Here is a 16360-nt window from a genome sequence, read left to right as displayed (position 1 = left end):
TCAGGGCTCACATCTGGCAACCCTCGATAAGAACAGTCAAGTGTCACACACATGCCCCAAAGAAATGAATCAAATGTGCGTGTACGCGCACTCGCAGACAGACTTTTTCTCTTTTCTGCAAATGCACAAAACGAAAAATGTTTGCGAGAAAAATAAAAAATACAGAAAATCAGCAAAACAGAAAGATCCATGACCCGTGGCGAAGAGCGCTGGACAACCGAGGCAAAAACGAAGTATTTACATCAGCTTGCTTTCTCTCCCTTTGTGCTAGAGGCGAGTCAATGTGCCAACTATTTGTACATAACAGAACACAAATGGCTGTAGCCTTCACTTTATGCCTGCTGAAGTAGGGAACTGTCTGGCGGAGGTAGCCGGCGAGAAGAGGGGTGAGGGAAGGCAAGGTAATAGGGTGCATAAACAAGGAAAAAGTGCGCGAGCATGTGTGCATGCAGGGGATTGAATCATGCTCCGGTGCCTATGGAACCCAATCGTGTGTGGAGTGTGTTGTTTATGAATTAATAAAGGCAACGTTTCAAGCAAAGCAGAGATGATGGTGGTAGAAAGAGAGAGAGGATACCGGAGAAGCAAGATGGGATGAGAGGAATAAAAAGAGAATGTTAACAAAAATGAGATGAGGGGAGGACAAACAGAGGAAAGGGCGAACAAGAGACACTGTTGTGTTTTCGCCAGCAAATAAATTGGCAAGCTAGCAGTCAAAGAGAAACCTAGCCTACACAGCACCTGTACCACACACGCGCGCACAAGCACACACATGCACATATATATACACTACATATACGCACCCTGTCGGTCCAGATGACTATCATTACCCAGGTAAATACATCTGGCCTTGGGTGGTGGGCGCACTCTCATCGTTTCTCTCTCTGGTGATGTGATTTTTCTCCCTAACCTTTTTCATGCTCCACCTCCTGCCCATTACTTTGCTCCCCCACCCCGTATGAGGCGCACACTTTGCAGGAATACATGGCAGAGCGAGATGGAGAGAAAGATGGAGGTGCAGAGATTCACCTGCCTCATCAAGTAACCAATTATTTAGACATGATTGCGTTTGCATTGTGCTGTACCAAAAGGCACTTAGAAAGGTCAGTGCTTCTGGATGTGTTTCTGTTTTATGGTCTTTAATACACAGACACACACGCACACATCCATACCACACATACTACATGCATATCCACTAAGATGACCTACACTTCCCCTCCGCCTGTCCTCCTGTCCCCTCAGTTGTCTTTTTGTTTATTTAAACTGTGGATTTTTTCTCTCTCGTCTTTCTTCTTTGACAGCCGCTCTCTCACTCAAGCTCTCTCCCAGGGGTCTGTTTCACAGATGAGTCCCCTAGTTACAGCATCACTCATTGATTTAAGAACTGCCAAGGGCATTGATCTGAAACATGCTCCAAGGTGCAGAAAAAGTCATTTCTGCTTGCTAGACTGCTAATGACATGATGAAATGCGCCCTGCCGTCCCAGCACATACACAGAGACACCCCATGAATCACTTGCTAACGTGCTTACTAAATGTTTACAGACTGAATGAGTTTTGTCACACTTAATAAACAACAGGGATTTTCCTTATATCCTTATTTCTGTAGTTACTGGCTGAACATGCAGTGTGTAACATGTGTTTACATGTTAAATTTAAAGAGACAGTTTAAATAAAATCACAAGCTTGTAATGACCCAAATACAGTAAGCACTCACAGGGTTGTAGTTTGACAGTATATACAGTGGGGCAAAAAAGTATTTAGTCAGCCACCGATTGTGCAAGTTCCCCCACTTAAAATGATGACAGAGGTCAGTAATTTGCACCAGAGGTACACTTCAACTGTGAGAGACAGAATGTGAAAAAAAATCCATGAATTCACATGGTAGGATTTGTAAAGAATTTATTCGTAAATCAGGGTGGAAAATAAGTATTTGGTCACCTCAAACAAGGAAAATCTCTGGCTCTCACAGACCTGTAACGTCTTCTGTAAGAAGCTTTTCTGTCCCCCACTCGTTACCTGTATGAATGGCACCTGTTTGAACTCATCATCTGTATAAAAGACACCTGTCCACAGCCTCAAACAGTCAGACTCCAAACTCCGCCATGGCCAAGACCAAAGAGCTTTGGAAGGACACCAGGAAAAGTATTGTAGACCTGCACCAGACTGGGAAGAGTGAATCTACAATAGGCAAGCAGCTTGGTGTGAAAAAATCAACTGTGGGAGCAATCATCAGAAAATGGAAGACGTACAAGACCACTGATAATCTCCCTCGATCTGGGGCTCCACGCAAGATCTCATCCCGTGGGGTCAAAATGATCATGAGAACGGTGAGCAAAGATCCCAGAACCACACGGGGGGACCTGGTGAATGACCTGCAGAGAGCTGGGACCAAAGTGACAAAGGTCACCATCAGTAACACACTACAACGGCAGGGAATCAAATCCCGCAGTGCCAGATGTGTTCCGCTGCTGAAGCCAGTGCATGTCCAGGCCCGTCTGAAGTTTGCCAGAGAGCACATGGATGATACAGCAGAGGATTGGGAGAATGTCATGTGGTCAGATGAAACCAAAGTAGAACTTTTTGGTATAAACTCAACTCGTCGTGTTTGGAGGAAGAAGAATACTGAGTTGCATCCCAAGAACACCATACCTACTGTGAAGCATGGGGGTGGAAACATCATGCTATGGGGCTGTTTTTCTGCCAAGGGGACAGGACGACTGATCCGTGTTAAGGACAGAATGAATGGGGCCATGTATCGTGAGATTTTGAGCCAAAACCTCCTTCCATCAGTGAGAACTTTGAAGATGAAACGAGGCTGGGTCTTCCAACATGACAATGATCCAAAACACACCGCCAGGGCAACAAAGGAGTGGCTCCGTAAGAAGCATTTGAAAGTCCTGGAGTGGCCTAGCCAGTCTCCAGAACTCAACCCCATAGAAAATCTGTGGCGGGAGTTGAAAGTCCGTGTTGCTCGGCGACAGCCCCAAAACATCACTGCTCTCGAGAAGACCTGCATGGAGGAATGGGCCAAAATACCAGCTACTGTGTGTGCAAACCTGGTAAAGACCTATAGTAAACGTTTGACCTCTGTTATTGCCAACAAAGGTTATGTTACAAAGTATTGAGTTGTATTTTTGTTATTGACCAAATACTTATTTTCCACCCTGATTTACGAATAAATTCTTTACAAATCCTACCATGTGGATTCATGGATTTTTTTTTCACATTCTGTCTCTCACAGTTGAAGTGTACCTCTGGTGCAAATTACTGACCTCTGTCATCATTTTAGGTGGGGGAACTTGCACAATCGGTGGCTGACTAAATACTTTTTTGCCCCACTGTAGTTTGAAATTATTTCATTGTGCCATTTTTATCAAATTGATTAGTTTTAATTATGTGTGTGGGGAAAACATCTTGAGCCACCTTCAATTTCTTTATATTTTGCTTGAGAAATGTTGCAGCTATTTACTGAAATACAAACATACATGAAAATACAGTACATAAGGAAAAAATACCAATCCAGTGCTTTCCACATAGTTTTCCATGGTGGATCAAAAGCTGACTGTACTTTTTTGTGTTAATATTTTCATCATTTGCAACACCATCTGCATTTTATAAATGGCTGTAGACACTTGCTACAGTAATTTCAACCAATAATGCAAAACGTTTGGATTCCTTACTCCATCAGGCCTGTTTTCACTGATTCTTTCAGTGACAGTTCTTGTGTAATTTGGGCAACTTCGGCCTTTTCTTAATTTTTGCCTCCCTGAAGAATCCACTGACACCATTTCTGATGAGGCTTCAGTGAACAGTAGATGGATCAACTGAAGGGGCCAGATCACAGGTCCTGTGTCAGGTCTGTGCTGGATTTTTTTCACCATATTTCTTAATATGGAGATCCAGGCTCGGCTGGAGGAGGAGAGGGCCAGACTGGAGCTTGAGCGGTAACAATGGATTTCTAACTCTTATTATGGCCCTTTATTATTTTATTTGTGATGGAGATCTGATATATCCATGAGAAGTATTAACATTTTCAGTTGCTTCTTCCCTTTTCCCCCTCCTTCAGGTTGCTGCAGGCTGAAGATGAAAAGAGGAAACATTTCCAGCTCCTCCAGGAGCAGCAACGTACAGTGGGGCAAAAAAGTATGCCTCATCATAAGAGGCATAACTGATCTCACCGTAGTCCCATGAAGACTCAAGATGAGTGTTTTCATGACTGCCATCTTGGTGTTTTGAAATCAGGCATGATGAATGAAGGGAAGAACTGTCTGTTAAGGTTCTTGAAGAGCGTTTCACCTCTCATTCAAGAAGCTTCTTCAGTTCTCTGAAGAAGCTTCTCAGATGAGAGGTGAAACATCTTCAAGAAACTTAAAGAAGTCCAGATGCTTTTCTTTCCAAGCTCCTTAGACTGTAGTTAAACTTCACACACTGGACTTGTCAGTCACACATCCTTCGCCAGTAGGCATTCCCAGAATGATCTTTCTCCCTCTGACGCTTAGAATGACCAAATATGTGCAAAATGGACAATTCAACATGCCACCATGTCGGTCTTTTATTAAATATGACATGGAACAAATGACTGAGCCATTAAATTTGTCACAAAGGTGTTCACCTAATTCCAGGCAAATGGAATAGACTTCTATGGGACCATAAGTCTTTTTGCACTTTGACATTTGTTTTACTTTTCAGATCTGTAACCTATAACTTTTATACTGTATGTGCTTTGATCATAGGAGTCTACAGGGACTTACTTACTTTTAGCACATTTAGCAGTTGATGTTGGCTTCTTTTTTCAGTACTGGAGCTTCCTGTTCATTGAAGACTTTTCTAAAAGGAAATGCTTAATCCAAAATGGCGTTTTAAGGGCTTGGATTAATGTCAATTCCAGCAAATATTCTTTCTTATGTTAAAAGAACATGGATCTCTGTCAGTGATAACTTCTGACTTTATAACTCAAATTTTAAGAGAGAGCTTCACTGCTAAGCTCTCATCTGTGTGGGTGTCACGGTTCGCTTGAGGACTCACAAGCAGGACTCAGAGGCACAGTCAGTATTTATTACAGTTCCACCAGGTGTATATACAAACAGTGCAGGGGATAGTGCTATATACAAAGCGGTGACAGGGAAAAGGCTCCGGGGAAATCCAGGTAGGGAAAAGCCACTTGCTCCTCTTCTGACTCTCTCTCCAAACACTCACACAAAAAGGGAATCCGCTCGGGGAATGCAGAGTCGGGTCCAGGGGATCTATGTACAGAAGGAAACACATGTTAGAGGTTTTGCACAGGGAAGCAAAAGAGAACTTGCTGCACTGGCACGAGTCACACACAACGGTCCAGCGATGAGTAGAAGCCACTCCCTGGCTTAAATGCTGGCTGCACTGATGAGGCCCAGGTGTTTCCTCTTCAGAGGGGCGTGGGCCGAGGGCGTGAACCCACCATGAGTTCCGCCCTGGCGAGAGAGCGAGAGACAGAGAGCAAGAGAGAGAGAGAACACTACTAGTCAGCGGCCTGCTGATCCCCTGGCCGTGACAGTGGGGTTCAAATCCCTTATTCAGATTAAGATTTTATGTGACATTACATTGGCAAAAATTAAATTTACTTGAATAATGTGAGTATTGGAGTAAGTACTTGAGTAATTTTTGAATAACTTTAATTTTGTAATGTGCATATTTTATGAATAATGATGTTTCAATACTTTAATCTACTGAATAAGTAAGAATTAGACTTAATAATCTTTTTACTTCAAAAAGGGAAATTGTGTACAATCTTTTATTCTCCAAAATGCACATAATAAAAATGTTTTGGGGAATGTATATGCTTTTTAAGAACCAATTGCTTCTTACCTGATGCATGCTATAACTTGCAGCAAAACTGAACTAAAATTTGTTAACAAGCTTACCAAATAAGAAATGTTTTGTGAATTTTCTTTGCAGAGCGACTATCAAAGCCCACATGCCCTAAAAAAAAGGAGGGCGCGCTGGCCAGTAATGAGTTCATCACTAAGTTTAAGATAAGAGTTGATCAGAATAGAGGCGATGATGAAAGTCTGGAGCATCAGTTGGAGGCTGCCAACCTGTCTGATGAATCGTTCGAGGCCCAGACAGAAGTCAACGGACAAACATGATCACAGACATTTTAAAAACGCGAGTTGAGAGTTAAGGGGGAAAAATATTGTAATAAGTATATATTTGAATTGCACACTAAGATATAAAGTGATGGCAGCGAGCACAGTGTTGCAGGATTGAATTAAAAACACATCTGACTAAGACCAACTGAAATTTAGAGTTGTGTATAATAAAGTTTATTCATGATTAATAAAACACATCTGTAATATTTTTCTTTCGCTTTTGTCCATTTGAATCTCGCTACAGCTTAAATAAAAGAAAAGAATATGTTTTGAATAAATTAAACTCTATTCTCTTTTTTTTCTTTCTTTTTTTCTTGGTGGGTTTTCTTTTGCAATCAAACGCAACATTACACAATTATATAGTATAGTAAGAAATATCCTTTAACTTAATTTAGTATTTGTTTTTTAATTTTTGTTTTTATTGTTTCCCCTTCAGTTTTGTGCTTAAAACATGTTCTAATCTGACATATTATGCAGTAAATTATTTTTGCAATAACTTAACAGGCCATTGTGGGAGCCAACATTCACTTATCAAAGACATATTTGTATATTCTGTGGGCTGCTTTATGGTTGTGTCATTTAGAAACATAAGCCACAACAGACTTCCACCGGAGAGTACTTAAAAATGTATTTTTATGTAAAGATATTTTAATTAACTACTATATTAAGAGAGAACCTATTGTTACATGGATTAATTGTACAAACTGTAGAGAAATAAGTTTAAGCGTGCAACTTTTTATTCATTTTTAACTGTATTAATGTTTTTATGTTGATACAGCCGCCTCATATCTGTTTCCTGAGTGTTTTTTAAACCATGTACTCCATCTATGAGTAAGAACATGAATAAATTCCTTTCCAAATTTGTAGTTCTTTTTTCCAACTGTTTTTAGTATATATGTAACATTTCTTTACACACAAATGCTGGTATTTTTTTGCACCAAGACGTTAAAGAAATGCTAAGAAAAAATGAAAATACTACGTTGCAACCTGTGTGTGTGTGTGTGTGTGTGTGTGTGTATATATATCTGTATCTATATAGGTATAGATATATATGTGTATTCGTACCCTTTTTTCATCATCTAGTTTCCTGTGCCAGATCTTCTACTGATCCACTGAGGCAGACATGTAAAAAAACATGAACTAAAGCATATTTCTGTATATAAACAGGACTTTAAATCTTTATCAACAGCTACTTTAGAGGAAATTCTTCAATAAACTGCAACCAAAGGCTCAACTCAGAGGACAAAACCCAACCTGTTATAAATAGTGTGACAGCAAACTTTCTCTTGTGTAAAGTTACAAATAGGAGTAATTATCCACAGGAGCTTTTATACATAATGAAGTTATAATTTGTCCTGTAGAAATTGTACATTTAAGCTATATAGTTCCCTCTGTGATAACTCTGTTTTGAATGCCTCTTATTAACTTTTATGCTTTTACAACCCACTATGAGCAAACACTCAGCAACAGTGGGAAGGAAAAACTCCCTTCTTGAAGGAAAAAACCTCTGGTAGAACCAGGAAATCTGTCTAAACTAGTTGGGGGTTAGAGCAACAGATGCAAGTCTTCAGATCATTTGCAGTGTGACTGTCTTTGTGCACACTTTGACCTGATTCAGTTTTCTTATTTGTCAAAATGCACCATGGGTAATAAAAAACAAAACAAAAACAAAACAAAATAGTAACGAAGGAGAATCCTCAGCAAAGATGAATTAAACAAGTTTTATTTTGATCAAATTTTTCTTTAAGTAAAACACATCTTTATTTGATGACATTAAAGTCATCAAATAAAGACAGTTTTGATGGAGCTCCTGACCCAGCCCAAGCTCTCTATGAAGACGAGGAAAAACTCCCCAGGGGGCCAGATCGATGGGAAGAAACCTCGGGAAAGCCCATTCAAAGAGAGATCCCCTTTCCTGGGATGGCTGGGGGGGTTACAGGAGCTCCAAAAAAGCTCAATTTTTATTTATTTATTTTTTAAGATTGACCCATCCTATCTATTCCTGTCCAACAGAAAAAAGAAAGGAAGTTACCACAATGTATCACACTTGCATGATAAGGTGTGAATTGTGTGTTTGTGTGTGTTATCTTAGCCAGGGGTGAAGCTGGAGCTCCTCCAGTGTTGGGCGCTTCTCCGGGACTGTAGTTAAACATGCCTCCAAGAAATTCCGGCATCCTTGAAAGAAAGAAAAGATCAAAAAGATGAAGATGATAGTTCTAGTGAATCTGGAAGTGTGAAGTTTTCTTACCTGCGGACAGACGCTTTTTGATGCTCAGTTTCTTTGCGAGGAACCTCTCGGTACTAAAGTCCCGTGCATGAAGCGCTTCATACAACACCACTCCCATTTGCCACACCGTGGTGGGTCCACACCTGTAGCAGCTCCTCCTGTACCACTCGGGAGGGGTGTGAAGAGGCGTGCCTAACAAACAGACACAATTACAATTTCTTCTAAAACAAAAGACACAAATTGTTACATCTGTGAAAAGCAGGAGCAGAATATGTTACCATAGAAGATGCGATACAGAGATCGCTGTTTAACAAAGCAGCTCAGTCCAAAGTCGATGATGCGAACTCGAGGCACATCTGAGCCGGTCTCAATCAGAATGTTTTCTCCCTTGATGTCCCGATGAAAGATGTGTTTATCCTCAAGTTCCTTTACAGCATCAACTAGTTGCTTCAGAATGACCTGGAAAAGATGAAAAACACAATAATGAGTTAATGCTTTTCTGCCTTGATTGAACGCTGTACAGTCCAAGGCTCTCCCAGTCAACCTACCTTGGCCTTGTCCTCTGGTAAAGTTCTTCCTTTTTCTGCTTTGTATTTTTGCAGGTCCACAGCAGGGACAGGTCTCTCCAGCACCAGGATCAGCTCTTTGCCAATGTCGAACCACTCCAGCAAGGACACAGGTGCTGATATTCCCACTGACCCTTCTGCTTCACCTGCAAGTTTAAGCATAATGGCCACTTCCACCGAGAGCTTCTTCCCGCTTTCATCCTGAAATGTTACAACAAAGTGGATGATGAGGAACGCCGCATTCAATCCAGTAATGTAAAACTGATTCAAGTGTTGGATGCTTACCGCCACTTTGCAGTAGACTTTATTTTTGGGAATGTGTTTGATGGCAACCTAGAAGACACAGAGCATTGGTGAGCATTTCCTCAGTATGACATAATGAAAGGTGGAAACACAGCAGACGTTTCAGTTTACGATATTATCCATTATCTGCGTTACTGCCTGTCTTACTACCATCATCTGAACACTTACTGGAAAACGATCTTCTATCCGGTAGCCCGCAAACACTGCTCCACAGCCTCCTTCTCCGAGCTGGTGCTCCTCCACATATCTGGCTTGGAATTCACCTGAACAGACAAAACAGCAAATCTTGTTTTATTACAGCTGTGACACAAATTACTCTCCTCTGTAGCCTAAATGTTCCTTTTGCCCTTCCCCTGAATATAAAACCCAAGCTGCTTGCTACTTACGTTTTTGGTCTGCCACTGATTTTTTGCCCTGGTCCACATTCCTTCTTTTTTTCTTGGGTGACTCTCTGTTGTCTCCCGTGGCCTTTCTTTTGCCATTTTTTGCGCACACCTGTTTGTTGTTCAAGTCTGGAGATGTGGAAAACACCAAAAGCACATCAGCTCACTGGATGATAGACACAAACACTAAACACCAATATCTTAAACCTAGCAACCACACTTAATCTACCCCCTTATTCAACTAATTAGCCTACCTTTACCAGAGTCCAACGAGGAGGATGCTTGCTCCTTGTCACCGCTCATATGATCAAGCAGTTTAGCCCTCTTTGCTTTCTTTGTTGTGCCCTCTTCATCTTGCACAACCTTGCGTTTCACTCCTTTGACCACATCTGAGCTGGTGGAAGGACCAGCCTGGTCAGCGACCCTCCTCCTTTTTATTGGGGTCTTCTTTTCAGGACTGGCCTTTCTTTTAGCAGTCCTGCTCTTACAATCTATAAACGACAACAACACAGTGGTGAAAAAGAGTCCCCGACATCAGGACTGGAAGTAGTTTGATGGCAAAGAATTTGAAATTGCTTTTGCTTAAATTATCACAAGTTTATTCTTGGGATAAAAAAAAACTGATCAGTGCGAATTGATACTAGGTTCACTAAGTCTTAGATCTTGATGACACTTGTTGGTCTGTTTTTACTGTTGAGTCCAAGAATAAACTTATTACCTTATTTTACCAAAAGACCGGTAACCTTTCTTTGATTAGACATCTTGTATTAAAGCTATTTTCAATCAAACATATGATTCAATTGCTCTAAAAATGATTCACACAGTGTCAACAGTTCTAGGATTTGTATTTTACCAGGATTTTATTTTATTATTTTACTTACCTTGATCTCCTGAATCTTTCTTATCGCCTGGAGTGGTCATTTTTCTTGTTTCCTCTTTCATTGTAATTTCGGAGACCCTTTAAAATCGAAAATGTAAACCGTAATGAGTTAATACTGACTTAATATTCCTTCAAATGTGCACCTTTCAAATGCTTGACTTTTCTAACTGAATTCTGTAAGTGAGCTTTATAAGTAAACTGGAAACTACGGCAACACAACATAGAATCTTGCCTTTCAGTGACTTCACTGACTGCCAGCAGTTCAAAGTAGTTTACAGAAAAACACTCTGGCAGACAAAGCCATAATATTTCATATGATTCAATCATTTCATATCAATTAAACAGTTTCTTTCATTTTCTTTCATCATTTGTATAAAGACCTCATGTATGGATGACAGTATGAAGATTTGTGGTTGACCACACACTAATAAACACAGTGTCAGCTACATTGTCATCTGATTTAAAGTATTTATTATGTACATTTAACTGTCATGGTACTGAGTCTGTGACCCAGTGTTTTGTGTTTGTTCATTTATATTCATTGATTATTCTTATGTATGTTTTTGGTTCTCTTTATTGTTTTCTTCTTGTGTTACATTCTTAGGCTTTAGGTTTCTGTTACTTTGCCTTGCCCCTGTGTCCCACGTGTCATGTCTAGTCACTCTTAATGCCAGTAGGCATTCCCAGAATGATCTTTCCCCCTCTGACGCTTAGAATGACCAAATATGTGCAAAATGGACAATTCAACATGCCACCATGTCGGTCTTTTATTAAATATGACATGGAACAAATGACTGAGCCATTAAATTTGTCACAAAGGTGTTCACCTAATTCCCGGCAAATGGAATAGACTTCTATGGGACCATAAGTCTTTTTGCACTTTGACATTTGTTTTACTTTTCAGATCTGTAACCTATAACTTTTATACTGTATGTGCTTTGATCATAGGAGTCTACGGGGACTTACTTACTTTTAGCACGTTTAGCAGTTGATGTTGGCTTCTTTTTCAGTACAAATTCAAATTCAAATTTTATTTGTCACGTACACAGTCATACACAGTACGATATGTAGTGAAATGCTTGGACAACTGCTCGTGACCTAAAGAAAACAAAAAAGGAAAAGGCTATGAAAAAGATAGGAAATAAATATGAAAAATTAAAAAGGGTAAATTTAACTAGGAAGGAATAAAATATAAATTAAGGTTAAAAATGAAATAACTGTACAACACAAATTAGAATGAAGGGTAAATTTAACTGGGACACACGCTCCTGCACACCAAATCTGGAACTTCTGTCCATCATGTGTCGTCCTTTTTATCTACCTCGGGAATTAACATCGGTCATTGTAAGTGCCGTTTATATTCCACCACAAGCGGACACGGTCACCGCCTTATGCGAGCTGCATGAGGCACTCACACAGCACCAGACACAACACCGGGACGCTGCGCTTATTGTGACGGGGGACTTTAATAGCGCCAACCTCAAACGCGCAGCGCCGAAGTTTTATCAACACATCACCTGCCCCACCAGGGGTGAAAGGACACTGGACCACTGCTACACTACGGTCAAGGACGGCTACAAGGCACAATCCCGCCCCCCGTTTGACAAATCTGATCACGCCGCCATCTTCCTCATGCCAAAATACAAACAAAGGCTGAAACAGGAAGTTCCGGTTCAGAGGAAGGTCGCGCGCTGGACGGATCAATCGGTGGCCGCGTTACAGGACGCACTCGATGACGCAGACTGGGGCATGTTCAGAAACAGCTCCGACGATGACGTCAACGTGTTTACGGAAGCGGTTGTGGGATTCATCGGGAAACTAGCGGATGATACCGTGGAGACAAAGACTATCACAACGTTTCCCAACCAGAAGCCGTGGGTGGATAAAACCATCCGCGACGCTCTGAGATCCCGCACCGCTGCCTACAACACGGGACTCATGACGGGGGACATGGACCCGTACAAAGCCGCGTCATATAACGTGCGGAGGGCGGTGAAAGAGGCGAAGCAGCGCTACGGGAGGAAACTAGAGTCACAACTCCAACAGAGTGACTCTAGGAGCCTGTGGCGGGGACTAAGGACAATAACGGACTATAAAGCACCAACAACCGGTATGACGAACGCGGCCGTGACTCTGGCAGACGAGCTGAACACTTTCTATGCTCGCTTCGAGGCTGCAGCTAAGGTCTCCAACAATGCTAGTGTTAGCGGCGCTAACGGCTGCAGACAGGAAGATACTGCCAGCACCGGAAACGTGCTCGTCATCTCCGAGCATGAAGTAAGGAGAGCCTTCAAGAGAGTGAACACCAGGAAAGCAGCAGGACCAGACGGCATCCCAGGTCGTATCCTAAGAGACTGCGCATACCAGCTAGTTCCTGTGTTCACTGAGATATTCAACATCTCTTTATCTCAGTCGGTGATCCCCACATGCTTCAAAGAGTCCATCATTGTTCCTGTCCCGAAGAAACCCCACCCTGCTTCTCTCAACGACTATCGCCCTGTAGCCCTCACCTCAGTAGTGATGAAGTGCTTTGAACGCCTGGTCAGAGACTTCATCATTTCTTCACTACCAGACACACTGGACCCACTACAGTTCGCTTACCGTCCAAATCGTTCCACAGACGATGCCATCTCTCATCTCCTCCACACATCACTCACTCACTTGGACACTAGAAGGGGGAATTATGTTAAAATGCTCTTCATAGACTACAGCTCTGCATTTAATACCATAATTCCCTCCACACTCACCACCAAGCTGGAGCATCTGGGACTCAGCTCATCTATGTGTCAGTGGATCTCCAACTTCCTAACTGGCAGACCACAGGCAGTAAGGATGGGCGGACATGTCTCAGCCTCCACCACTCTCAGCACTGGAGCCCCCCAGGGGTGTGTTCTGAGCCCCCTGCTGTACTCTTTGTACACATATGACTGTGTGGCCACTACCAGCTCCACCACCATCATCAAGTTTGCTGACGACACCGTCGTGGTGGGCCTGATCTCTGATAACAACGAGACGGCCTACCTGAAGGAGATTAGGAATCTGGAGAACTGGTGCCAGAGGAACAACCTCCTTCTAAACGTCAGTAAGACAAAGGAGCTGATAGTGGACTTCAGCACTAAGCAGGAGAGGAACTACCAGACCCCCGTCATCAACGAGTGCCCAGTGGAGAGAGTGGACAGCTTCAAATACCTCGGAGTTCACATCACGCAGGACCTGTCATGGTCCTGTCACATCAACACCGTGGTGAAAAAGGCCTGACAGCGTCTCTACCACCTCAGACGCTTGAGAGACTTCCAACTGCCCTCCAAGGTGCTCAGGAACTTTTACTCGTGCACCATAGAGAGCATCCTGGCGGGAAACATCTTAACCTGGTTCGGGAACAGCACCATGCAGGACAGACGAGCTCTACAGAGGGTTGTGCGGTCAGCTGAGCGCACCATCCGCTCCGAGCTCCCTGACCTGCACTCAATCTACAGCAGGCGGTGCTGGACCAAGGCCAGGAAGATCGTGAAGGACCTCAGCCATCCCAACAACAGACTGTTCTCTCTGTTGAGGTCAGGAAAGCGATTCCGCTCCCTGAAGACCAACACAGAGAGACTGAGGAGGAGCTTCTTCCCGCAGGCGATACGGTCTCTCAATCACACCACCACACAGTACTGACCCACACATATGGTTCTTACACACACACTGGACTTTCTGGACTTTGGTTTTGCACAACACTGGTCACTATATTCTTCATTTCCGGTTAATACTTGTACAGCTGCTGTTATTGTGTATATATTTATTTATATTTAGATTTCTTCATACATTCTTATATAGTTCTATATTGTGTATTGTGTATTTTGTTGTACAGTTATTTTATTTTCAACTTTAATTTATATATTTATCTTTATCTTATTCTTCCCAGTTAAATTTACCCTTCATTCTAATTTGTGTTGTACAGTTATTTCATTTTTAACCTTAATTTATATTTTATTCCTTCCTAGTTAAATTTACCCTTTTTAATTTTTCATATTTATTTCCTATCTTTTTCATAGCCTTTTCCTTTTTTGTTCTCTTTAGGTCACGAGCAGTTGTCCAAGCATTTCACTACATATCGTACTGTGTATGACTGTGTACGTGACAAATAAAATTTGAATTTGAATTTGGGAAAGAATAAGATAAAATATATAAATTAAAGTTGAAAATAAAATAACTGTACAACAAAATACACAATATAGAACTATATAAGAATGTATGAAGAAATATAAATAAATAAATATATATATATATACACACAATAACAGCAGCTGTACAAGTATTAACCGGAAATGAAGAATGTAGTGACCAGTGACCAGGAAGATGGCGGCGTGATCAGATTTGCCAAACGGAGGGCGGGATTGTGCCTTGTAGCCGTCCTTGACCGTAGTGTAGCAGTGGTCCAGTGTCCTTTCACCTCTGGTGGGGCAGGTGATGTGTTGATAAAACTTCGGCGCTGCGCGTTTGAGGTTGGCGCTATTAAAGTCCCCCGTCACAATAAGCGCAGCGTCCCGGTGTTGTGTCTGGTGCTGTGTGAGTGCCTCATGCAGCTCGCATAAGGCGGTGACCGTGTCCGCTTGTGGTGGAATATAAACGGCACTTACAATGACCGATGTAAATTCCCGAGGTAGATAAAAAGGACGACACATGATGGACAGAAGTTCCAGATTTGGTGTGCAGGAGCGTGTGAGAGGAACAACGTTCGCACTTTTGCACCAGTTGTTGTTCACCATTAAACACACGCCGCCTCCCCTTGACTTCCCCGAGTCCCGTGTCCTGTCCATGCGGTGAACCGAGAAGAACTCTGCCGGCTGGATGGCGTGGTCCGGCACCGCTGGGTTCAGCCATGTCTCGGTGAAGCAGAGGAGATTGCAGTCCCGAATGTCTCTCTGGAACTTTACCCTGGCCCTGAGGTCGTCAAGCTTGTTCTCCAGTGACTGGACGTTGGCGAGCAGGATGCTAGGCAGAGGTGTGCGGTGTGCACGAGCTCTCAGCCTGTTCCTGACGCCGGCTCGCTTCCCTCTAGGCCGCCGCCGCTTCCCTTTGTTCTCCCTCAAGATCTCACTCGGCCAGCTCGGATCCGGAGTTAAAAACTTCGAATTGTGAGTACATTGTATACCAATAGAAACAAGAGTGTCACTGTCATACCTAATGTACCCAATGGTGATGATTTTGCCGATTTAGAAACGCTGAAAACTAACTTAAAAAACAAAGACAAAGAAAAAGTGGTCGGAGCAGTCGTGACGGCAGCCGACCTCACCGGCGCCAGTACTGGAGCTTCCTGCTCATTGAAGACTTTTCTAAAAGGAAATGCTTAATCCAAAATGGCGTTTTAAGGGCTTGGATTAATGTCAATTCCAGCAAATATTCTTTCTTATGTTAAAAGAACATGGATCTCTGTCCGTGATAACTTCTGACTTTATAACTCAAATTTTAAGAGAGAGCTTCACTGCTAAGCTCTCATCTGTGTGGGTGTCACGGTTCGCTTGAGGACTCACAAGCAGGACTCAGAGGCACAGTCAGTATTTATTACAGTTCCACCAGGTGTATATACAAACAGTGCAGGGGATAGTGCTATATACAAAGCGGTGACAGGGAAAAGGCTCCGGGGAAATCCAGGTAGGGAAAAGCCACTTGCTCCTCTTCTGACTCTCTCTCCAAACACTCACACAAAAAGGGAATCCGCTCGGAGAATGCAGAGTCGGGTCCAGGGGATCTATGTACAGAAGGAAACACACGTTAGAGGTTTTGCACAGGGAAGCAAAAGAGAACTTGCTCAGAGCCGGGCTGCACTGGCACGAGTCACACACAACGGTCCAGCGATGAGTAGAAGCCACTCCCTGGCTTAAATGCTGG

The 16360-nt window shown here is 42.5% G+C and overlaps 1 protein-coding gene and 1 long non-coding RNA gene across 2 annotated transcripts in view; one reads left to right on the top strand and one right to left on the bottom strand.

The window, feature by feature from the left end:
- LOC146678983 (uncharacterized) overlaps positions 1-9038 on the top strand; it is a 37120-nt gene extending 28082 nt beyond the window's left edge. The window contains exon 3 of the long non-coding RNA XR_014911701.1: positions 8957-9038. This is a non-coding gene — a long non-coding RNA (uncharacterized LOC146678983). The remainder of the gene's footprint in view (positions 1-8956) is intronic.
- LOC146678982 (serine/threonine-protein kinase pim-2-like) lies at positions 5183-11584 on the bottom strand. The gene is made up of 11 exons (XM_085405795.1): positions 11457-11584; positions 10488-10564; positions 9861-10097; positions 9610-9735; positions 9392-9486; positions 9206-9253; positions 8903-9121; positions 8633-8813; positions 8376-8546; positions 5317-8302; positions 5183-5245 (listed from the first exon to the last, which is right to left on the bottom strand). The coding sequence occupies exons 2-10, from the start codon at positions 10546-10548 to the stop codon at positions 8211-8213; spliced, it is 1230 nt and encodes a 409-aa protein (XP_085261921.1). The 5' UTR covers positions 10549-10564; positions 11457-11584; the 3' UTR covers positions 5183-5245; positions 5317-8210.
- Positions 11585-16360: the final 4776 nt, after the last annotated feature.

This window comes from Rhamphochromis longiceps, linkage group LG1, assembly GCF_057381845.1.
Source record: "Rhamphochromis longiceps isolate RC_006_pf linkage group LG1, R_longiceps_female_GT1.1, whole genome shotgun sequence".
Taxonomy (NCBI): Eukaryota; Metazoa; Chordata; class Actinopteri; order Cichliformes; family Cichlidae; genus Rhamphochromis; species Rhamphochromis longiceps.
This window is presented reverse-complemented; position numbering and strand designations above follow the sequence as displayed.

What these genes read in the sequence shown, in the direction of transcription:
- LOC146678982 (XM_085405795.1), bottom strand. Translation starts at nt 10,548, where the DNA reads ATGAAAGAGGAAACAAGAAAAATGACCACTCCAGGCGATAAGAAAGAT. An exon ending in CTCGTTGGACTCTGGTAAAG is followed by an intron (nt 9,736 to 9,860) that starts GTAGGCTAATTA and finishes CCACATCTCCAG; the next exon opens with ACTTGAACAACAAACAGGTG. An exon ending in GGATAGAAGATCGTTTTCCA is followed by an intron (nt 9,254 to 9,391) that starts GTAAGTGTTCAG and finishes TGTGTCTTCTAG; the next exon opens with GTTGCCATCAAACACATTCC.